We start from the raw sequence: 23,681 nt of genomic DNA, 5'->3' as shown, positions 1-23,681 counted from the left end.
TCACTTTTATATCATGCTTTCCTAAATTTTTGCAATGAGGAAATTGATATTCTGGCTGCTGCAGCTGGCATTAACAGCTATTCATGGAACTGTAACATCTCATGGCAATTCCTCTTCTTGGATTTGTACTATTGCTTGGTGCTGGTTGAAGCTGAAGATTTTCTACCAGGTCTGTGATTCTCTCAGAGCTATGAAAATAGAACAGCACTCAACTTGGTGAGAAAACAGAAGTAGCTTGATAGTGCCTTGAAAGAAAAAGAAACTTTTCTGAAACTCAGCATGTTAATTCATCTTGAGGATTTGCCACTTGAATATTGACATTGTTTTGCATTAGGACAATTAAATGTAAAGAGTATTGTTTGGTAAAGTATCAACCAATTTATTTAAACATTGTTAGGTAGTCTCAGGCTAAAACCAGGCCCTGATAGGTCTTATACTTTGCAAGAAATCAGCCATATATGGCAAGTGCTTAAGTTCTATTTGTATTGATTTAGGTTTATTTCTAACAGTGGGGTTCCTTGCTTCACTTCTTTCCATTTCACTGGGTTTGCACAGATGCCTTGGCAATCAACAAGTGCAGAATAGCTTTCTGCACCCATTAGGACTTTGTAGTTGCTGGCAAACATGATTTAATGAAATGAGTGAAGGAACTATACGATGGGACAGATCCTGGATTCAGTGTAAATTGGCAGAGCTCTGTTGCCCTGCAGAGCTGGTTTGAAGTTGTTGTTCCCTGCTGTTACAGATCAGAAACTGCATTAAACTGAGTGATGATTACGTGTTAACTCTTTCTTTGGTTAGTTCACACTTGCTTTTTGATTACAGATTGCCAGTTGAAAACTGTCTTAAGTAGATACAGACTTTTACATACACACATACAGAGGCCATCTAGTCAATATATAAAATAATATATTGAAGCAGTGACTTTATTTTGCTGCTTATTTGAGTATTTGTTCAGCAGTTTTTCGCCCTGCAAGACCTCTTTGCTTTATCTAATGTCTCTCTTGTAATATGAACTCCTGCCAAATGCAGGAAGGTAAAAGTGTTAGTTTGTTTTAGAGTTGAGAATACTCTGGAAGACTTTCATGATCAGGACTGATCAGTTACACTGTGGCATTTACAATTGGATAGAATTCAAAGTTTCTTAAGCATAAATATTCACAAGCACTCCATGTCTCATGTGAATGTGTTGTTCAGTGGTTCTGATGTCTGTTAGCACCTGACATGAAGTGACCAGAAAACTGTATTCATAACTTTCAATAACAATTGGATTGTATCTCTTTTGCAGTTTCTGACAAGTTTAGCTCTCAAATAACCCGTTGGTTTTTACCATCTGAGCTGATAAAGCTTTATAAGCTTTGGAAGTTAATTCAGAGAACATTTGAGTTGTACTTGCCATCGAAGGAGAAGTTCCATGTGTAGGGGGCTGGTTTATATTTAGGTGGGTAAAACTTCATGATTGTCTTAAGGATTTATATTATCTGTAGTTACACACAAGATCCAATGGTCTAAAGGCTTTAGAAAAGTGATTTTATTTTTAAAAAAACATGTTTTTCAGCTCTTTATTTTGTCTGTGCTAAATTAGATTTTCTGATATGTTTAAGTCAGTGGAATTTCATCTTCCATTTCACTACATAAGCATCATCAGAAAAGATTTCATGAAACAACTATAAAGACATATCCAAATTGCTCTCTATTACCATGGAGAGCTGCAATTCTGGCCTTTGTAGCTGTACCCAAATGAAGGTTAATCCAGGCAGCAGGAGCACTACCTGTGTGCCAGCTGTGCCAGCTCTCTTTCAAGGAGCCTGTCCAAGCCTGCCCACCACCGTCAGGGCTCACTTTTCACAGCCTAGTTCTGGCTAGTTGGGGTCTAACTTAGTTCTGTTCACACAAGCTGTATCCCTGTTTTCTGGGTTTAGGCATGGAGGATTTTTGCAGCAACTGGAGATTCTAAATGTAAACTCATCACATTTTAAATGTTCCAAAATGAAAAAAAGAAAAAAAGTAAACCTGACTAGATTGTGGGTTTTGTGTGTGATCTTGTAGTGATCTTGTGTGTGAAGGGCACTCGAGGCAAGGGCACTCTTGCCTGGAGTGCCTGCTGACAGGGATGAATTGGTGTTGGGTTTCATTGACTGGTCTGTGGCTTTGCATTATACTAGAATTGACTTGAAGAAAGATTTCCAAGATTTTCTTAAAATGTCCTATAAATACATTTCACTAAATAGTGTGGATTCTTTTTAAAAATTGTAACAGACGTTTCCTGATTTTCTTTGCTTGCAAATTTACTGTGAAAAAGGTTTCTTATTTACAAAATATTTATCGCTGTATCGAAAGTATGTAACTTCTTAACACACAATGGAAAAAACTTGTAAAACTTTTAAAACTAGGTTAATATTTGAGATTAGTATTCTAAATCCTGTCAAGAAATACCTAAATTATATCAATCTTAGTGACTAAATTTTGACATTTACAGATGGGCCTTTGACTTTACAGTTTGTCAGATGTGACCTGCATATCCTAGGCTATATCAAATCTGGAATCTGGAGTATGGAGCTGGAATCCATCTGTGCAGGCAAAATTTTTTTAAATGTCACTGTACATACTTTTTATACTTTAAGATAGTTTCCATCTGAGATGTGACTTACCACTATTGATACAGTTATTAGATTATATTGAAATTATTGGTTATTAGAATATTAGAACTAATTTGAATTGAAGAGTGCTTATGAGTTTTGGACCTTACGTGAAATATTTTGATACGTACTTTGACAAGATGAGCCAAACCGTTGGTGGAGATTTTAGTTTGCCTCTGAAACCAGAGAAATATTTTGCTTCTAAAAAATGAGTGTAGAAGCTTCAATATGTGATAAACTTTTCAATTTGTTGATGGAGCTGCTCATACACACCTCTGTGCTTACTCGAAGGGAAATTTGCGTACTTGGAAGTTTTGTTTAAGAGACTTTGCAGGTTCAGAAAGTTCACCATATAAACTCAGTGTATGTGCCTAATGGTAATGGTTGGGAAAATGAAAAGTACCAGGAAAGCTAAAATTCCATCCTGCTCTGCCATTGTTTGCTGGAAGTGACCAAAGCACTTTTGCAATAGGTGATACAATATTCAAGTTGTATCCAATAAAAAGACACTGAGATAACATGTGAAGTCAAGATCTGTACTTCCCCAAGAAAATGTGGATTTCTATATAGCCTATTTTAAATTTAATTTAAATCAAATGCCATGCTTTAATATGTAATAAAAATGTGTTCTATAATAAAATTGAGAAGACTGTATTGATATGTTCATGTTTTAAGCAATAATCAGTGTGGTTTGTCTAAAATGGTCTAGACTTTCATTTTAACATGTAGTGACAAAGTGGAAAGGCTGTACAGACGTATGGTGCTTTAATTAATGGGGGCAATACTAAGCTTTGAAAGTCCTCTGGAGCTTTTGTCTCTGTTGGAACATTGTCTGTGCTGTGAATCTTCCCTAATAGTTAAAGCAAATGAAGTAAAATAGCCTTTGGGCTATTTTGTTACACTGTGTTGTTGGGGAAAAATTAATCCTGTGCCATTTTGCATTTGCTGTCTGTGAATCAAACTGTGAAAGCTAATTTAAAAACTTTCACACTCGGCTTGAATGAGGACTGTCAGTGCTTGGAGAATGTCAAATAGAACACAATTAGCTCCAAGTGAGCTAGCTCAGATATACCCACCAGCCTCAGAATGCCCAGCCTTAATGACTGCTCTGATAAACTAACAGAGGTGACAGAAAAGAATTTAAAAGAATTAAGTTGCTGCTGAAAACTCACCCTGTATAGAAGAGATCTTTGAAACCGAAGTAGTTTGTACATCAAGGGACAGGGAGGTGGTGAGACCCTGTGGAAAACTAAGTACAACACAGAGCTGCATCTGTGAAAGGGAGACAAACCCACTGATGAACCTGCTCAGAAATTTTAAAGACATAAATTATTTAGGTGTTGAGCAGTTAAGTTGCCATTTATGGTCCCTGAAGTAGTTGGGTGTCATAGGTATTTATAGAAGAGGCAACTGGTACAGCTGTGGTAGATTGAAGTCCTGGAATGTTTTAGGGAATGATGGAACTACTGCTGTTCTAGTTTGGAGAAATAATGGGGGTTTGAAGTTAATCTCTTAATTGTATCTGTTTATCAAATGCTGCATCGACCTATAATGGGGACATCAGGTGTGAACTTAACTGACATTCCAAGCTTTGTTCGGGGTATTCAGAGTAACTCTCACGCTTATGGATGTGAGCAGATCTCCCAGACTACAGATGTTCTAGAGATGGGGATTTTAGGAAAAAGACTGAAGAAGAAATAGCTGAAGTTGTGAGAAGAGTTATCTACAATGACATTAGCTGCCACTCTAAGTATAATGACTCTTCCCTTGAAAGATGAAGTTTGTCAGTCACAGTGGACTGTGGCTTTTGGATATTATTTTTCCATGACAACATGTCAGAAAATGTGTTTAGAGCTCATTCAAAACCTTTTTATAATTTTTTCTTCCCTGTTTTTCTTGGAGAAGGCTACCTGCAGAGTCTTATCTTCAGGTGCCAAGTGAGGTCTCAGCTCAAGTTACTTGATGAGAATTATAGTGAGCGACCACTGATTTTCCTCATGGAGAGAGACCTTGATGGTAAATTGAAAAGAACTCAATCTGTAAATTAGCATTTTACATGTCATGCCTCCTTATTTGAGCAACACGAATTGTGCAGACAACAGCAACATTTTTAGTTAATGAACCCAGCCATGAGCACTATTCACGTTTAACATATTTACAGGGGGTAGCATCCAGTCAAAAAAACCCATTAATTCCCTTTGCATGAATATGGTGTGCATGAGTGCATACATTTGTGTGTGGATTTGTATATATGTGTACACTATTAGTGTATGCAGTGTTAAAGCATATATAGTAATTCAAGAAGAATCACTGAAGAAGTTTCATTAGGCATGTAAATATATTCAGCAGAAGATTTAAAATAACTCTTTAATGGAAAAAAAGGAAAAACTGTGCCATTTGACATGAGAAATCTATTTTGAACTGTAGTATACGCACAGTCTGTTTTTTGCTTTTCCTTGCTTGAAGTTGTTGCCTGAAATATTATGGTGGCATGCAAAGGCTTGAAGTTTAATTTTAAATTAATTTTCCTTGAATGCTGGCAGGATATTTTTACATAGTAAAATGGCAACTTTGTAATATTTGGCACTCAATTTCTATAGAAATGGCATTCAGGATACAACTTTGGGCTCATAAGTAAAATAAGATGAAATCACACATGTTAGTGATGATTTTAAAATATTTTCAAGACTGTGTAAATGTAATTTCTGCTTTGATTTTTTTTTTTAGTTATATGGGCATCAGGGGGGAGGGTTTGTAACAGTCATATATATATATTTATATATAAAGCTGTGAATGAACTTTTTCAATCTGTTAATCCAAATGTTCTTTAATAGATAAAAATAGAATTAAATTACTTCACATAAAAATCTGGGATTTACTTAGTGCGCTTCAAACAGAATTATTCTTCCAATAATATTCTGAATATTCTCAGGTTTTGAATAGGGTGTCAGAGGATTACTTTGCTGCTAAAGACTGGGTGTCCTCACCTGTGTTTGCTTATGATCTGGTGACACCAGTTGTTCTTCCTGATGGAAGAGAAAATATATTTTAATGACTATTATTAATCTGAAGTATTTGCTTTGAGGTGTTCAACACTTGTTACCAGTGTAACTTTCTCTTCAGTCGTGGGCATCTTTGTGGAGATACTTGTGAAGGTCACTGAGGATCTGTGTGGGTTATCTCCCTGTGATGTTTCCGAGCCGTTGGCTCTGATGAGGATCTGTCTCTGCTCGTGGTGCTGCCTCCAGAGCAGGTTCATTCCCTGTGGGCAGACCCAGCCAGCAGCATCGATCCTCCTGCTGCTGCTCCTGCCAGGGCTGCAGCATGAGAGCAGAGTGCAGCATAAATCACAATGGGACGTCTCTACTGTGTGTTCCTTTTAAAGTCATCAATCTGGGGAATATAAACCCCTGTCCGGAACACAGACACATATCCTTTCGTGTCTATTTGAACCACAGGCTGTGTTGCAGGTGTTCTGAGCTTGCCCTCACAGCCCCTCTATCATCATCTGGGGCAGTACAGGACTTTGAGCTGGCCTCTTTGCAGGGAACTAAACTGGCAAGCAGTCCTGCCTTCTTCAACCAGGCTGCTTCTCAGCATGTCCTGGCGCTGAGTGTATGTGGCAGCAGAATTTTCTTCCCACATGGTTAGTTTGGTCAGATGAGCCCTGTTGATTGCCTTGCCAACCCTGCCATCCTGCTTTCATTGGTGCTGTACCTGAAACCAGCTGGTTCAGGTGTGAATGTGGTACTTTGTTGTGCTTCTGAGGTGATGTTAGATCTTCAGGGGTGTATAATTTGTGGGGAGGACCAGAGAAGATGAGAGAGAGGCATTTTTCTTGGCTGAATGTCACATTTCCTAAGGAAAGTCTTTGGCTCAAAGAGTGTGCCTCTGTGTGGTTGGTTGTTTTATTTACTAAAGTAGTCCTTAATAAAAAAGTATTTACTAAAGTAGTGAATGCTCTGTGAGCATTCGGGGCTCAAGACTGTGTTTTGTCTTTCCAAACGCTTTTTGACACTGTTTTGACACAAATGGATCTGAAAGTCACAGTTAACAACTAAAACTCCTGTTTTTCTTTCCTGTCCTGTTCAGTCCAAGTCATGTTTGAGAGATAGTTACCACTGCCAGACTCATATCACTTATTGCTGAAGTAACTTTTGCAGGAGTAGGTGCTGAAAGAATGCAGCTTGTGACCTGAATTCCACAAGATGCTGCAATATGGTTACTGTACACCTGTGTTGCGTCTTTTTTCCTGAATGTTACTACACACACACACAAAAATGTAAATTACTGTTACAGAGCCAAGCACATCAGTAAAGAAATGCTAAATTTAACATTGTCCAGATGGAAGATAACAGAATGCAAAGTTGTGTGTGCAGTGTACAGAGTAACTTCTCTTTGCCATAAAGTCTTAGTAGGAACATGTCTGTGCTGGAGGATCAAAGTCAGGAGTGAATGATAAAGGCAGTCACTGTGGGAAACTTCACTGCTTAGTGAGCAGGAGAGGAGGAGGAGGAGAGTGGGATGATCGCATGCCTCAGGGCAGCGGGACAAGGTCCTGGAGGTTGATCTGTGAGTGTCACTGCTTTTGCTGTGTGTCATGCAAGATGTCAGCTCTGGCAGATAGAGTTTGGTGTGGTAAAGTTATAAAGAGCTAGAAAGAGAATCATTAAGGGAAATGTCAGGCAACTTTAACAACACGTGATGTTACTAAACACCATTATAATTAACCCAAAATGTATTGACAGTAATCAAAATAGCAAAATCTCTTTAAAAACGGCCAAAAATACTAACAAAATTATTGTAACAAACATTAGTTTTGACTCAAATTTTATAGATGTGTTTTGGGCTACTGCAATGTGCACATCTTTGAATAGATTACCTGAGTTTATGCATTAAATACCATTAATTGTAGTTACTGTGTAGCCACATGTAGCTTCATGTACCTATGAACTACAAGTATAAAGTGTTTTCTGTGACTGGTTGGAAATAAATCCACAAAACTCTTATAAGCATTGTTTGCAAAAGAAGCAATATTTTTAGACAATGAAGTGAAGTTTTCTTTGCCAGTGTGATACCATGTCAACAGGGTTTTTTTGTTTGTTTGTTAGGGTTTCTTTAGTTTTTAGTTGACTTTATTGTTAGGCACTGTTCTGTACTGCTACTATTCCCAGTGTAATAATAATCAATAATCTACCCTCCTCTTTTTGAAAAAAATATATCTGAAGGTGTAACACATTATGCATGTCTTTTTCTTTTATGAAAGAAGCACCTCTATGCTCTTACTAAAATTAAAGAATATAGTGTGTCTTAGGCTTCTTAAAATCTAAGTAGGATGAAGAATTCGCTGCAGATGATCCTGTGGAAAGGCTTTGCAAGAGGAGGGCAATCAAATAGGGATAATTAGAGTTACTATTTAAATATGCAGAAAGCAAAAAAAGCTTATCTGGAAAAGCAGAGTGAAGTTATAACAGCATAAGACTAATGTAAGAATGATATGCAAGCGATAAAATCACATCTCCCTGACTTCGTAAGTACAAAATAATAAGCAATATTTAATAATGGAGACTATAATAGTCTGGGTTATAAACCCAGTGGTATGTGATTGTACCATTAGCTCTTACCTGAAGGGGATAGATTGGTTTAACACTGACAGAGTGGAGCTGCGAGGATTACAGGCATTTGGAATGTGTTTGCAGTAATTGCTGAAGATAATCTCTGAGCAGTTAACTCAGAATAATGATACAAAGTTAGCAGGATGTCTGTTCTCGGATTTTACTTCTTCCTCTGAACCAGCCTGAATGTGTGAACACCTCTGAAGGAAGGAGATGGGACTCTTGCTGCTGGTGTGATTTAAAAAGGTTTGCTGAAGAACAGCATTATGTGCTATTAAGAACAAATCCTGCTTGGCAGAGAAATGGGTAGGATGGTCTTCAAGTTCTTAATCATCCCTGATTTTGTAACTGTCATTATTTTCATTAATTAACTGGAGTGGGTAACACAAACATCATACTTCTTCCAAAACTAATATTGCTGCCTGCTATTTAGTCTGTGGAACTGAAAAAAAGCCCAAACCAAACCAAAATGTTGAAGTGACACACAGGCAATAACTTGATTGAGGGTGTATTTATCCCAGCAGTTTTAATTGGCCGTCGTCTGCAGTCTCACCGTATTGTGCTGAGAGCCTTTCTGGTTTCACAAGCTGGGCAGAGCCAGGTCTGCCTAATGCTGGGCACTGGGAGGAAGGACCTGCTGGAAATGCTGGAAGTCAGAAGCTGGCGTTCTTCCCTGGGCCTCAACTACAGGGCACGTGGGTGCCAAGGGTGCCCTGCTCAGGAGCCGGGGGCCTGACCACTGGAATTCTTTTGAGTTCCCCTGGCCCTTTCACAAGGGCTTAACCCAATGGTCCTGGCTGTCTTCCAAGTGCAGTAATTAAATTCTGCATTCCTAAATTCCCTCTCCTTTTAATTGGATTAGGTTTTCTTCACCTTTTGGCTTTAAACTCAACTGGCAAAACAACTAGTTTTCATTGTAGCAGAAACTTTATTTCAGATTAGGTTATATTATCTTTGAATATAAAGTATATTGTTTTAAGTGTGCCAGATGTTTCAGGAGAGCAGTGTACAAGGGAGACCAGCATTTTACTTCTATTTTTATTTGACTGTACTAAAGGACACTCATTTGATGGTTATTCTTGTTTGCTTTCTCAGTTTACAGGCCTTGTTGAGACTGTAGAATCAAAGACAGTTTATAAGAATATTTTAGATCTTTGCTGCATCGAGGAAACCTTTTGTTTGTCTCTCTGTGCAGCTTTCATCTCTTGTGTAGTCAGTGAAATCTAGGGCATCACTGGAAGTTTAGTCTTCAGTGTGTATCCAAATGTTCACCTGATCATTGAGATTTCTCAGTACTTTGCAGAAACCAGCTTGTAAACAATGGAATCTGTGCTACATTTCCCCTAAAATATGGTTTGGTTTCTAGTGTGCCAGTAACTTCTGTTCATGTACTGAAGCCTAAATAATTGATTTTTCAGTGTGTGCCATAGCACAGCATTTTAAAACCCAGGCTGCCTTGTCAATGCATATTGTGATTCTGCACATATTTTAATTAATGAATGGAGATATCCAAAAGATGTATGAAGTAATGAGAGTGAATATGTGGTTTAAATCTGAGAAGGTAATTTCTGGACAGTACAAATCTTTGCTATGGATAAAATTCAGATTAGTTCACTGAATGGTTCACCTGGCCCTAATGATACCTAAATTTAGAACTTGTGAGCACCACTGCCCTGCAATCAGAATATGTCTTGCCCTGCATAAAATGGAATTATATTAGTCAATTTGCATTAGCCAAGTCTGAAGTCTGTGTCTGGTTGGATTTAGTTGCACTCTGCTGATGACAGGGCTCTGTTTGGCTTTTTGTTTGATCTGGATATGTGTATCTTTCTTAGTGCTGTCAGTCTTCTCTCATGTTGGTTTGTGTATACTCCTGTTACAGAAAATCCAAGAGCCATAGCCCTTTATTAAATTATAGAGTACATTTCTTGTACCTGTAATATTTACCTTTGGGCATTAGGACTCTTTTTTCCTAGAAAATAACCTGGTAGAGGATTTTGTGGGAAGTTCTTTGTCTAGCCTCTCTGAAAACTCCTGAAAGAAAAAAAAAACCAAGAAGACATCTAGGCATGTCTTTGTGTGAGAGTCTTTAGAAAAAAAAAAAAAAGTAGTAGTAATGAGCACTTCTGCCTCCTTTTCTTTTTAAATTAAGGAACGTATTTCTTTTAAGTAATTGCACAAAAGTATTCTAAAACCCCACCTGTGTTATGGACTATAAGTGCACTTTCTATAGCATTGTGCCCCCTTTCTCTGTATGAATTCTAGAGGACAGCTCCAAACTGACATAAAGGCTTTCTGTTTTGGACTAGGTTTTGTTGGTATGCAAGGAGGGCCGGTAAACCCAGCACCCTGTCCTTCATCCTTCTGGAGGAGGATTAATCATGATCACAGCTGCAGAATAATGCAGATCTTTGCTGCTGGGGCTGGAGAGGGGGAAGGGATGGGCAGTAGGGAGAGCAGAGGACATCATTGGCTGTCTTGCCTTCTTCCCTTCCATGTGCTCCTCCTGCCCTTGGAGGCACCATGGTTAATGGAGGAATTGCAAGTAGCAGATTCTCAGGAATTGTTTTTCTTCTGTGGACTGAGCTGATCCCCTTGTATTTCAATTTATGCTTGCTGTCTGCCAGAAGCATTTCTTGACTTCATGTGCACTCTCCCTTACTACAGGATAAAGCACAGGACTGTCTTTACTATATGAGAGCGGTCCATGTTAAATAAAGGCACAGATTTGCTGTTGCCCATCCTACCTTTCTTTTTTTTTTACTAGCTAATCTTTCATGCATCTTATTTTTTTTCCTTTAATCTTAAGGAATACATTTGATTTACCAGTAAGATGCACACATACACATACACAGAATTTTTGCATGTATTAGTTGTTTCCTTGATGAGGCATTAGGCAGTGGATGCCGAAATGCTGCTGGTTCAAAGGCACACAGATTTAGACAAGTGACTTTTACTGTGTCTCTGTAGATGGCCCCTAAATGCCTTGCAGGTCAACTGTTTTTGAAATGGATAGAAATGTGCTAATTCCTTCAAAGTAAATCAGAAGGATTATGACATCTAGGAAGAGGAAACTGCCAGACAGCTCCTGAGCAATATAACTAGGACTGACCCAACAGCATCTCTAAAGCTTCCAATAAAATTGCCTGAGGAGTCTGCCAAGAAGCCAGATGCTGCTGCTGGAAAAATACCTTCTGTAGCTTGGCATTTGTCCTGTAATTGCTTCCAAGAGAGAATAAACTGTAGCATGACAGTAGAAGGTGAATGGTTCCTCACTGCACACTACTTGGGTGATTTTTAAAAATGTTTAGAATATAAACATGATTTTGTGATGCGTTACCACTCATGCAAGTCTTATACTCGTTTAACTGTTTGAGTTATCAAACACATATTTTTTTTTCCTTTTTCCCTGGACATTTTAACCTGGCAGCAGTTTGATTTTTCTTTTTCCTTCTTTTACAGGGTCTCTAACCCAGAATCACTTGGGCTTTGATCCTGTAAGTGGGTGATATGGTCACGTAGACCTTTCCAGTTGCATGGTCGTAGCAGAGTGGAGATCAGTGTGTTTCCTAGTATGGATGTTTCTGAGTGTGGAATTACAATACAGCAAACAACACCTGGCCCAGACAGTTTCAAGGGTCATATTGTCATGTGACTTTTTTTCCCTTTAGTATATTTTCCAGAACTGTCTGTTATTATTCAGAAACACTGCTCAGTTTTATCCACGAACAGAAAATGTGTGGAGCCTTCTTAGGGGAGGTGCTTCCTCCCTTTGAAAGTGTTTAACATTCTGGCTGATAGAAAGCAGAGGCATTTGTGGAGCAGTGTATAACATAATCAGATACAAGGCACTGCAATCACAAATGAGATGAGAACAGATAAGTGACTCCAAGAAAATTATTTATGGTTTGAAATTTCTCCAGTAAAATCTAGCAGCTGTTCTCAAATATACTTCTGTTTGATATCGTGCAGAAGCCTGCCCACTGTTCATCTGGGCATTCCTGTGGGATTACCTGCATGAGTGACATTGCTGGTTTGAAGACTGGAGTCTTTAAATGGACTGGTCAAAACTATTTCTGCAGGTAAAACTCATAATAGAATCACAGAATGGCCTGGTTTGGAATGGACCTTGAAGACCATCTCGTTCCAACCCTGTATGGGCAGGGACACCTTCCACTAGACTAGGTTGCTCAAAACCTCATCCAACCTGGCCTTGAACACTTCCAGGGGTGGGACAGGCACAGCTTCTCTGGGCAGCCTGTGCCAGAGCCTCACCACCCTCACCAGGAAGAATTTCTTCCTACTCTAATTTAAACCTACTCTCTTTCAGTTTGAAGCCATTCCCCCTTGTCCTGTCACTAGATATCCTTGTAAAAAGTGTTTCTTTCCTTCAGCCTCCCTTCAGGTTCTGAAAGGCCACAATTAGGTCACCCATTTACCAGACAATTTAGAATAGTGATATTTGTCAGTTGTGGAACCAGAATGTAAAAATTTTTGCCTGTTTGTGTAAATTCATACCTATAGTCCCAGAAGTGTTTTACTTTTTCCCCTTTGCTCTGCTAGACAATGAACTTTCGCATAAGTCAGGTCATTGAGTTTGGTGTAATAAATCAAAAGTCCATTTCCAGCAAGGTGAATTCCTCTGATTAGCTTTCCTAATACTTAACTGTCAGGAAACAAGGGCTGAGTGTTGAAAAGCAGCAGTGAATCAAGATCCTGACATAGGGGCTTTTTGTTGTTGTTGACATTAGGAAAGTTTGCTTTGCTTTGCTATAATGTCAGGAAGTGTTCAGAGAATGGAAAGGCACAATGTACAAGTCAACTCATGTGACTGAGAAAATCTCAAAGGGACCGGAAAAAGTTGGTGCAAAATCCACATCCGTTAAGCAGGTCAGTATAAGGCATCATTCCAAGCTCTACTTCAGATTTCTAAGTATAGCTTAAGTGTGTAGGTATAGTGATGTTATTTTATTTAAAATGAATGAGAATGCGAGTCTCAGTTCAGTCTCACTTGCCATATTAAGAAAGTCATCTTGAAATAAAAAAAAATAGCTGAATTAGGATATTTCTATAAAGGACAGAACATGAACAAGTTTCCTTCAACTTACTGTACCACTTAAAAACATGCTGAGCTGTCCAGGATAGGAGATGTTTAATTCCATAACCTTTTCTTCCAATTAGAATACACAGATTCTGATTGTGAGGAATTTGCATTTCAGTATGAAATGTGGTGTCTGACATTGCTTTTACCTTCTCCCTGGTGATGTTCCTGACTGCATTCTTCTCCCTTTCCTTCGGTGTGATGATTGCACCACCGCACTTTAGTAATCATTTAACAGCTCTAATTACAGAATACTGTGATCCCAACTGTGTACTTTGTCCTTTTTGCCTTCTTAGTCTCTGTTCCTTTGGTGTCAAGAGGATCACAAAAGAGCCGTTCTTCTGCTTTGCAAAAATAAATTCCAAAGGCCCTGCTTTGGTAATGTACAGATTTGCATTTTCTTGTCGCTTTGGAGTTAACGACGTTGAATTTTAGACATACAGGGGTTGGTTGGTCTGGTATTGTTTACATCAGTCACGCCGGCATAACTTCTCTGACACTAATGCAGATACACCAGCATAAAATTGGTGTAACTCCAACTCCATTAAAATCAATGGAGTTACGCCAGTATAAGTCAAATGTAACGCTATTGATTTTGTGCTGGTGTGACTTTATTGACTTTAATGGAGGTGAGGCAGTTTGCTGCTGGTGGAACTCGGGTCGCAGGCGGGCTGTGCCTGGGCAATGCGTCTGTAGCAGGTGTGAGTTCAGTTTCTAGTTTGCTCTTACACAGCATTATCAGAAATTCTTTCTCTTTTCTGCTTCAGGGTCAGCAATGCAGCAATCTGGGTGTAGTAGAGTCTTGGCATAATGCAGTTCATAGAGGAAAAGCATTTAGGTAATTAAGTTTCACTGAGCACAGGGAATCTCTAGTCCCGTCTGAATGACTTCCTCTGTTTTCTGGTAATGTAGTACCAGAGGAGTGATGTGAAGTTTTTAAGCCTGTTCCTTTCAGTGGCAATGCTCTTTTTGATGTAACACCCTGAAAAAGCTTACAAATAGCACTTTGAGTGGAGCTTTGCATCTCGGAGCAGAAAGTACACTTAAAGGAACAATGAGTGTTGTATTTATACCCGCAGCACAGAGGGGTTTGTTATTAGTTTTCAGCTCTCTGGGCTGGAGTTGCATTCCCTGCTACACAGGCAGAGGAGATGCAAACATAAGCCTTGGGATCGCTGCCTTCCCGGGGTCTGGCAGGACAGTCCTGGGAAGTTTTTTATGTCTAACCTTTTCCAGGAGCAGCTTATTTCATTCAAGGCTGCAAATACCCTGGTCCGGCAGAATTACATACTTTCTCAAAGGTTGGACTTGACGGTCTTGGAGGTATTTTCCAGCCTTAATGATTCCATGATTCTTGTGGAACTGAAGGCTTACAGTGATGCCACGACTGGTTTTAGTGACTGCCATTTCCATTTTGATTTCCAGCCTTTAATTTTTTGCGGTTGTAGATTTAGGGTTTGATTCTCTCCCTTCTAGCCTTGTAAGACTCCTGAAAGTGATGCTACTCACACTGCATGGTATACTTAGCTCAGTATGTATGTATATATATAAAAAAATGTATGTTATATATATGTAAAAATGTATGTATATATATATATATATAAATATTTTTCTGTTGATCTTTAGTGACTGGCTGAAATCTAATGGTTTTCCTTAAAAGTATTTGAATATTCTTTCTCAGATAAATTATGAACACACATTATGTAGTTTTTTCTGAATCCAAATGGCATATTTTGAAGTATTTAAAAAATTCCATTTAAGCAAGGTCCATGTCTTCTATTTTGCCTTTGTTTCCTGAATGCTCTCCTCCATAATATAAAAAAGAAACTGTAATATTAAAAGGACATGTTAGCAATTCCCCATTATAAATGTTGGTGAAATCAGTTCATTTCTTTGAAAAACATCTTTTTAATCTGGTCAGCATTTTCTATGAGTAGAAAATTCATAGCACTTCTGGTGAATAATTGGTGAGGTAAAGTGCAGTATTCACCACTATATGGAGTGATTTCCAGGAGGAATTTCAGTAATTATTCTTGCCATCATCGGAATACTAATAAAAATCTTACTTTAGAAATATTTTATATGTCAATTTTTTTCCAAGATGCTCTTCTAGTAGTAAAACAGCTTCAAGGGTGCTATTTACCCCATCTGAGGAACTGGGTAACATGCCTGAAAGATGCTGTAAAAATAGAATAATGAAGAATGTTGTAAACCACAACAAACTTAAATATAAAATATGTTATTTGCCTTAGTTACATGTAGGGTTTTTTAAAAAAAGAGCTTCTTGTTTTCAGCAGATAAGAGAAGTATTTTATGAATACAGTCAACTACAGCAACTAAATGCAAAGGGAAATTAAATGCTGTGTTTTGAGTACTAAGTTGTTTTCTGATGTTAGAAGAATTAAAAAGGGTTATTTGGAAGTGTTGTTCTGGAAGACACTACAGACGCAGTACAGAAAACATAATAAAGCACTTAAATCTCCTTCCTGTGTCTTAATATATAGAAAATCAGAAGTGAGAAGGTAAATGCTCTAGAGCAAACAAAACTAAGTATGAGCTATGGAGGCAGTTGTGAGTCTTTGCAGGCTGTGTAACTTAGGGAGATGGAGGGAGAAGCAGGATGCTGAGTTCCAGAGGAGGGTCTGTAGTTTGCAAGAGGAATTAGAGGAGTTAAACAGGGCACTTGGCTTTCCATATCTGCTGAGGGAGTGAATTTTTTTGTAGAATCTCAGTTTGTGCACGTGAACAGTAAGATTCCTTCCGTCTTTAGAGGCTGCAGAAATACCAGTAAAGAAATGGCAGGAAAGAGCAGGGAGAGAGAGTCATTTGACTTTGTCACTAGAACCAGTGCATTGTGCTGTTCTGTGGGTAAATGGCAAAACTGGAGGAGAGGACTGGCCCATGCAGCAGCCTAACAGAGATTGTTTTCTGTTCCAGGGTAGCCAGAATTTTAATGCATGGTTTGGCTTAGATTTTGCTGCTAAGCACATTATAGAATTTGCTGTAACGAAGTGTCACAGAGACAGCTTCCCTGTTTTCTTTTGTTTCCTTCTCATTTTCTCCTCTGTGTCACTATCTTAAGCTCTCTCTTTTACCTCATCTTCCTCTTTTTCTGGTTCTCACTTACAGGCCTTATTAACTGCAGTATATCAGTGAGGTTTGGATCAGTCCCTTGGGTTTCTGTTTGGAATTAGTGTAGTGCCTGCTGTAACAGATGAATACTCTCATGTTCCCGAGCCTTGACCATTGGGGAAATGAGCTGATGAGTACAAAATAGTGTGAGCAGCATCAGAGAATTCGTGGCCTTCTCTCCCTGGAGGGTAGAAAGAGCACTGATGGCAAGGATGGGTTTTCCATCGTCTATTCGTGTGTGGTCCCACTGCAGTTCTCTGCGTTAGGCTTTGTGGTCAGATGAGAAGTGAATGAGTAACATTTTCTCCCTGGATTGCAGTCCTTCATGCTTCAACTGGTTTTAGTTTTCCAGAATCACATACTTTTAAAATAATTTTGTCACTTACATTTTGCCCTTTCAGTATGTTGGGCTTTGTTGAACACTTGCAAAACTATGGCATCAACATGATTATATTGGGTACTTTGAAGGAAAAAAAATTGTTTTCAGGACTTCAGAGCCATAAAAGCCAAGAGCTAAGGATGGTAGCACGGCTTTTGTTTTGTCAAACCAGCATTTGGGAGGTACTGTCCTCTTGTCAAATCCCACTTTGGGGCTGTGGAAAACTTAAATACCTAGAGAATGCCAGGGCTTAGTTACAAATCCTCTCTAAGACTGCTTTTCTTTTACATAAGCAGATGGAAACTGGTTTCAGGGGAGGCAACTTCTTAAGTTTTGAAGCCCTGAAGAAAATTAATTAAGTCATGTATTTTAAAGCCAGAGGGGAAGTATTATGATGGTCTGGTCTGACCTCTTTCGTAACTTGGACCAGGGAAGTCTCCTGATAATGCCTTCATGAGCCTGCTCAAGCCTGGTGGAAAAGACAAGTGATTTGACAGAAGTCGTTGTTTTACAAATGCATGGGGGAGGCAAGTGGAGCATGGGACTACTTTCCCCACACATAAAGGGTCCAACCTGTGTTAATCCTAACTGCAGAGAATTTATGGAAATATTTTTTCACTGAGGCTTTAGGTTTCATGCTGGCGTAGGAGTAATAGAGAACACAGGCTTAAGACTTCTCTTGGAATTAAAAGCCAGTTAATTCCAGAATGCGCTGATTGTGTTCCTGCTGTAGCCACTTAATAAGGCCACAGAAAATGTCAGTATTTTGTTAAAATTAAGAGCTCTGAATCCTCTTTAGGAAAAGCTGAGGCATGCACATAACATTGTAATAGCCAGAGCAGTAACAAGGCACACAAGAAGATCGTTAGAGTGGATACGTGTAAGATGATGGATTTTTTTTTTTTGGAAACTCAGCTAACAAAATTTTGTGTTTAGAGCAGGGAGAGAAATGTGGCAGAACTGATCAAAGAAAATAGCATCTCATTGATAAAACACATGCTGCAGTACTTCCCACAGTTGGGAGACTGTAGTGTTTAACAACGGTGACCTAGATTGGAGGAGACAATAAAAGCTGTTGCAGTGAAGAGCAGATTGACTGCCATTCTCATCTGGGTAATAAACGGCTGAAATATGGACAGTGCATGGAAGTTTACTAATGTGGCTTACATAAAGACCTATACTTTTGGAGGAATTGTCTCTGTAGCAAATTCAGTTTGAACTATAGCTTGCATCTGACAGATGTTTATGTGCTCCTTTACAAAGATACCTATTACTTTATTCAAGGATCTATGAGCCTGCGAGAGTATGACCTGATTAGGTTTGAAAGCAAATCAATATGTGAACCTGTCCAAAAATAGACATGCATTTATTTTAAAAAATATTACTCAGTAGGATAGCCACGAGGGGATATAGCTTTTCTGGAGAGTTTCAAATGAGATAGCAGTCCTATGTTGTTACTTTAAATTATTCAGTGCCATTCAGATGCTACTATTTCCTGTTGGAAGGAGCTGACAACAGATGACATTCCTGATGCTTTGTACCCACAACAGTCTTCTAAGACGTTAAAACTTGCTTAACTATGGACCCTAGTGGTATTTTGTATTTCTTTTGAATTTATCTTTTTTAATAAATGGACCTGTCATAAATATTTTCCTTTTGTGAATTGGTTCATGTAGAGTTATGTAGTTAACCTTTAGGTAAATATAAATCCAAATTCTCAAAAAATAAACTGTCAATCCAGCTGTGACTTGAGAGATGCTTTAAGTAAGTGCCATTGAGCTGTAAAGGCTGATGCATCCCTACTGTGCTGTAAAACTAAATATTATTAAATTGGGTTGCATGCAGGGGGAGGGGAAGGAGATGGGGGGTTGCAAGGGACATCTGTTCTCTGCCGCGCTTCTCTCCCTGTTTGTGGGGGGATTTGAGGCGTAAGCGAAGAGCAGCTCTGTCTGCAGCCGGGTGAGAGAGTTCCCTCACAGCACAGCTCTGAGCTGTGCTGGGGCCCATCGTGCCTGTGCTTGGGAAGTGTCATCTCCCTGTCCATGGACCTGGCCAAAGAGCACTTCAGATCCTGGAAGTGTCACTTCTGGAGCTGTTATTCCTTTTCCCTCTGTGATCAGCCTTCATTTGCTTTGTCCTTTTCTGATGTTTTCCTAACTAAGAATGTTAATCAAAATGCTGTTAGTTTATTTGGGTCTATTACACCAAGAAGGTGTATTTGGCAACCACTGCGACTCCAATTTGTACGTTGCTTTATTTTTCCTCCTTTTTGCTATTCGGCATTTATTCAGATCCCATAGAGGAGGAACAGGGAATTTTGTACTTAAAAATCAGTTCAGCAGATTTTGAAAAGCTATCTTTGAATATTCTATAATACACAGACAGACTTGAAGAGCTTATTAAAGAAAGCCCCTGACACACTTCAGCAATATTAAATCACTTCAGACGGTGCATGGCAGTGTAATGTTACTGAAGCATTTTAAAATGTTGAAAGAGCCTGGATTTGAAAGTACTGGTGGCTTCACAGCCCTCACTGTGAAAAGTGATTTAAACTGTCAAAATTATTTCAGTGTTTGCAGTCTGTTACTTTCTTAAATGACAAAGAAGGGACACTAGTAAATAACTAACTGCAGTTAATCTTTGGCCAGCTAACCAGCTGATATGCTGGGTTAATATCTTTATTAAATGCTTATTTAATAAGTGGGCAGCTGTTCAGACAGGCCAGATGGACTTCACTGTAATTGTGCTAATAATGAGAACTTTCTCACAAAAAGAAAGGGCAATAAGAAGATCCATTTGGTGAGGGAACATCATGACAAATGGCTCCAGGATGGTATGGTCCTCTGCCCTCGACAGACTGGCTGGAGTAGGTGGGTCATCCTTCAAAGCAAGAAGGACCAGCAGTAAGAATTGGAGTAATTTTTTGCTTAGATGTTTATTCTTTGTGTGATCTTTGCCATCCCCAGTCCTGCCTCCCTCATACTGCTCCAGCACATTTCTGCTGTGGGTTCACAGCTGGTGTATTTTTGTATCTCCCCAACAAACACGTATTATGTAAAACTGTATCTTGCTCTCTAAATGTTATCTTTTTGCCCTTATCCCATTTATATTTCATAGGTTTAATTAGCAATTCTCAGAGTTCTTTACAAGAAAGATTACTAGATGGGTGTTAAAAATTACAGCTTTGTTTGCGTGGAGACAGATTCTTTTATACTGGAAACATTACCATAAGCAAGAGGAGTGGCAAAGTATGATGTTCTCAGCATGAGCAGTGAATACATTTTTCATTTGTCTTTGTTCAAGTAGAGAATGAAGGCGCTGAAAGAGCACTGGAGTAAAAATCTGAACTTGCTATCTGGCAGTATGTTTATACCTTGGAATTGTCGCATTTAAGAATTGAATCCTTGCAGAATTTTTTGCTTTTGGTGACGTTTCAAACTACTTCTGAGATCATAATCTTTGTCCTCCAGCTGCTGGTCCAGAACTACTGGTCTTCTGTACATCCTAAGTAGTGTCTCTAGCCTGTTAAGACATAACAGATATGCCAAAACATCTAAAATGTAGATGTTTGAGGCTAGTCAGAGATAACTGTGTTTAGGCATCCAAAATTATGGACAATTGCCTCTGTAGATGAAGAATTTTATGTTTCTTCTTCAGTAAACTTGCAATGGTTTGCCTTTTTTTTTTCCTTTTATGTTTTAAACTCAGAAAATGACTGTTCCTTTTTGTTTCCTTCCTTAACAGCACTCGAAAGGAGTGAATGAGATGAACTGTTTGGGTTATAGTATCTGAAAGGCTAAATTATTCTCTTGGAGAGACGTTCTAAATGAGCCTGACCGAGATCCTGGATCTGTGTGAAGAGGACTAAGGATATAGGATGTCAACTGAGACAGAACTTCAAGTGGCTGTTAAAACCAGCACAAAGAAAGACTCCAAAAAGAAAGGTAGTGACTCATTTCTCTTTATTTGTACATGTTTTGTACTTTAATCAGCTCCTACATCAGCCACCTTTTATGCATCTGTGATTCTTCTGTTATCTATGCACTCAGTGAAAGTGGAATTTGTTACGCTCAGTGGAACTCTGGTACAGGAATATGGGTTTCAATTCTCTGACATCAAAATACCTCATTTTGAAATATACCTGAAATGTGAGAAAAAACTTACATGTTATTTATGGTTCACGAAAGGAAATACAATTTTAAAAATTACCCTTAACAAAAGATAACTCTTTTTCCGCTCTTGATAAATACATTTTCTTCTAAAGCCTTTTTTTTCTACTTTCTTTTGAACTAAGCAGAGCTTAAGTGCACTTTCTGTTACTGGAGGTTGAATCTTGCTGACACTTTGTGAAGTTACAGAGAACTCAGCAGCAATCTGTAGAGATTTAATTGTAATCTGCTTAAGGAAATATAAACAAGGAGGAAGAAGAAAACTCAAAATCAAGGAGAAGCTATGGATAAATGCATGGTTGGGTTAGATCATATCTGTATTTACAATTTTGCCTCAGATTGTAGGGCAGTTCTTTGGAGTGATAACCATGAGAAATGGGACGATATGAATTTGGTGCTTATGCTTACTTATTTTAGTGGGAATTTTTATTCTTAGATTTTTATTAGTATTTTTATTGCTTATGGTTTTAAATACTGATGAACTTGGAGCCCAAGACCTTAATTTCTAGTGGTAATTCATGTTGTTCTGTGTAGCCATCTTTGATTTGTTTTTTAAACCTATACATAAAATTGAGATTGAAAACAGAATTACTCAAATAAAAAAGTAAAACAAAAAAGAAAAAAATCATACTAAGTAGTTTTGATACCTGAGACAGCAAGATTTGAACTTTCATGTGAGCTTTTGAGTTTGGCATTCTGTTTTTTTCTGTGGGTGTATAATTTAGCCATTTATTCTGAGGATTGTTTACATCTTTATAAGACAAAAAAAGTTCTCATCTTTGCTTATATATGTGTGTTGTGAATTTTACTCATTGTAGATAACTGGTTGAAATTCTGGGCAGTTATAATGTTTACTGCAGCAATTCTACCAAAACATTTACTTGTGTTTGCTTTAGCTTTTGTATCAGGAATCTCTATATTAGAATTTGTAAGAGACACCGCAATTAAAAAAATTTAAGTATTTGTTTGGGAAGATGATTTAGAAACCTTATGATTGCTCTAGGCCTAAACTTACAAGGAAAAAATGATTCATTTAAGATAAAAAAGCTGTAGTTTGGCAAGGCAAAAACAGGGGAACTTTGATGTAAATTAGAGTGTGATCTAAGAGAGATTTTTAAGGCAAATAAAGAAAGTGGTTTAGTTGTGCGATCATTCAGGTTTTTGGGGCAGGCAGGAAATTAAAAAATGTCTTCTTTTTAGTATGGATAACATCTTTTTGATGTGTGCCATCTATTTTTTTCTTCTGCTGGAGGGTGAAACTTTCGAAAGCAGCAAACAACTCTTTTAGGAACTTGATGTTTATGTTGATAAAATATTCAGCATCCAAGTTCTGAAAACACTTTCATAAATCATAATAACTGAACACTTCTCTGCACAGAATCTGATTCTATCCCCCAGATGGAAATTCTGAGAATTACCTTTAGTGCTGAGAGGGAGTATAAAATATGTTGTGTGGCAGCGATCAGAGCTCCCTGCAGCAAGTATGAGTGTCTGAAGAGCTGGAAGGGACAGTGCAGGGCAGTTGCACATCTGCAGGATTAATCTTGTTCTGTATTGTCTGTGCAGTCTGAGTGCATCTGATCACATCAGCCATCCCAGGGCTCTTACATAGACAAGGTACACAATGCACACACTGTTTGCTATTCAAATCCCACATAATGAGAGTCAAAAGAAACTTGTGTGCTCATTTACTTACCATTGAGTTGTATGCATTTGCCTATATTTCAACAAAGGAGCCCTCCATGAATGATGGACACGTGAAAAACAGGGATTTTTTTCCCCTTTTTTTCTCAAGTTCATTAACTGTGAGCAGTGGCAGGTAGCAAGTACTAACATGAAGTTTCTAATGTTGCTAATCAATGAGTTTGATTATGCAGTGGAACTAAGTATTCCCAAGATATTAGTCTTTGCTTTATAAACAGAAATTTCAGCTCTAGTGTTTTCCAGTGTTTTGTTGTAGTTCTGCAAGATGCATGCAGGCATCTCCATCCGGAGCAGGGGTGGGCCTCTTTTGCTGTATTATCTGCTGTTTTGGTGGTTCTCCTGCTTTCTGCAGTTCACAGCACTGCATGGAATGTCTGTCCCACAGATATATCCCACGCTGAAGATCTGGGGTAACTGAAAGGGGATGAGGATTAGGATGGAGTTAGAGCATGGGACAGGGTTCTTTCTTTATCTAAGCATAAGTCTTCGGTGTAGCGTCAGCTAAATCTATAGCTCTCTTTTTGTCTGTATAAGGATCTAGTAAGCTAATGTTTCTTATTCAAAGTGTTGAAATAATATGAGGCTTAATTCCTAAGATTTGTAAAGTATATGAATATAAAATATGATAAAATGTCAGATAAATGCAAGCAGCTTATTTGAGTACAATCGCCAAAAAGAAAATTATGGTTATTCAGATGATGTGATTTGTACATTTCTGTTATAGTGCCTACCTTGAGTTAAAACCACTGTAATGTCATTAGTTAACAATTTAATAACCTGGAGAGGTTAGAGGGAAGGTCCAGGAGGAATCTCATGATTAATCAGTGAGTGTGAATGCAAAGTCCTGCTGCTGGGATGGACTAACTCCCTGCAGTGGGGTGGAATGTGTGTTTGAAGTTCCTTTAGGGTTTCTTATAACTGCTTTTAGGCTCTATTGCATTG

General features: G+C 38.4%; 1 protein-coding gene across 11 annotated transcripts in view; it reads left to right on the top strand.

The window, feature by feature from the left end:
* DAB1 (DAB adaptor protein 1) overlaps window positions 1-23,681 on the top strand; it is a 436,638-nt gene that overhangs the window by 305,501 nt on the left and 107,456 nt on the right. For 9 of the 11 annotated variants that reach the window (XM_039380595.1, XM_027748810.2, XM_027748812.2 and 6 more), the window contains one exon: window positions 20,611-20,810. In XM_039380595.1, coding sequence (XP_039236529.1) covers window positions 20,744-20,810 — 67 coding nt within the window. In that variant the 5' untranslated portion in view covers window positions 20,611-20,743. Of the gene's footprint in view, window positions 1-1,311; window positions 1,442-13,712; window positions 13,734-20,610; window positions 20,811-23,681 lie in introns of those variants that run through there. The other 2 variants (XM_039380593.1, XM_039380594.1) reach the window with 2 other exon arrangements.

The sequence above is a fragment of the Pipra filicauda genome, unplaced genomic scaffold (genome assembly GCF_003945595.2).
Source record: "Pipra filicauda isolate LSUMZ 115617 unplaced genomic scaffold, ASM394559v2 scaffold19_size4547281_pilon, whole genome shotgun sequence".
Classification (NCBI taxonomy): Eukaryota; Metazoa; Chordata; class Aves; order Passeriformes; family Pipridae; genus Pipra; species Pipra filicauda.
This window is presented reverse-complemented; position numbering and strand designations above follow the sequence as displayed.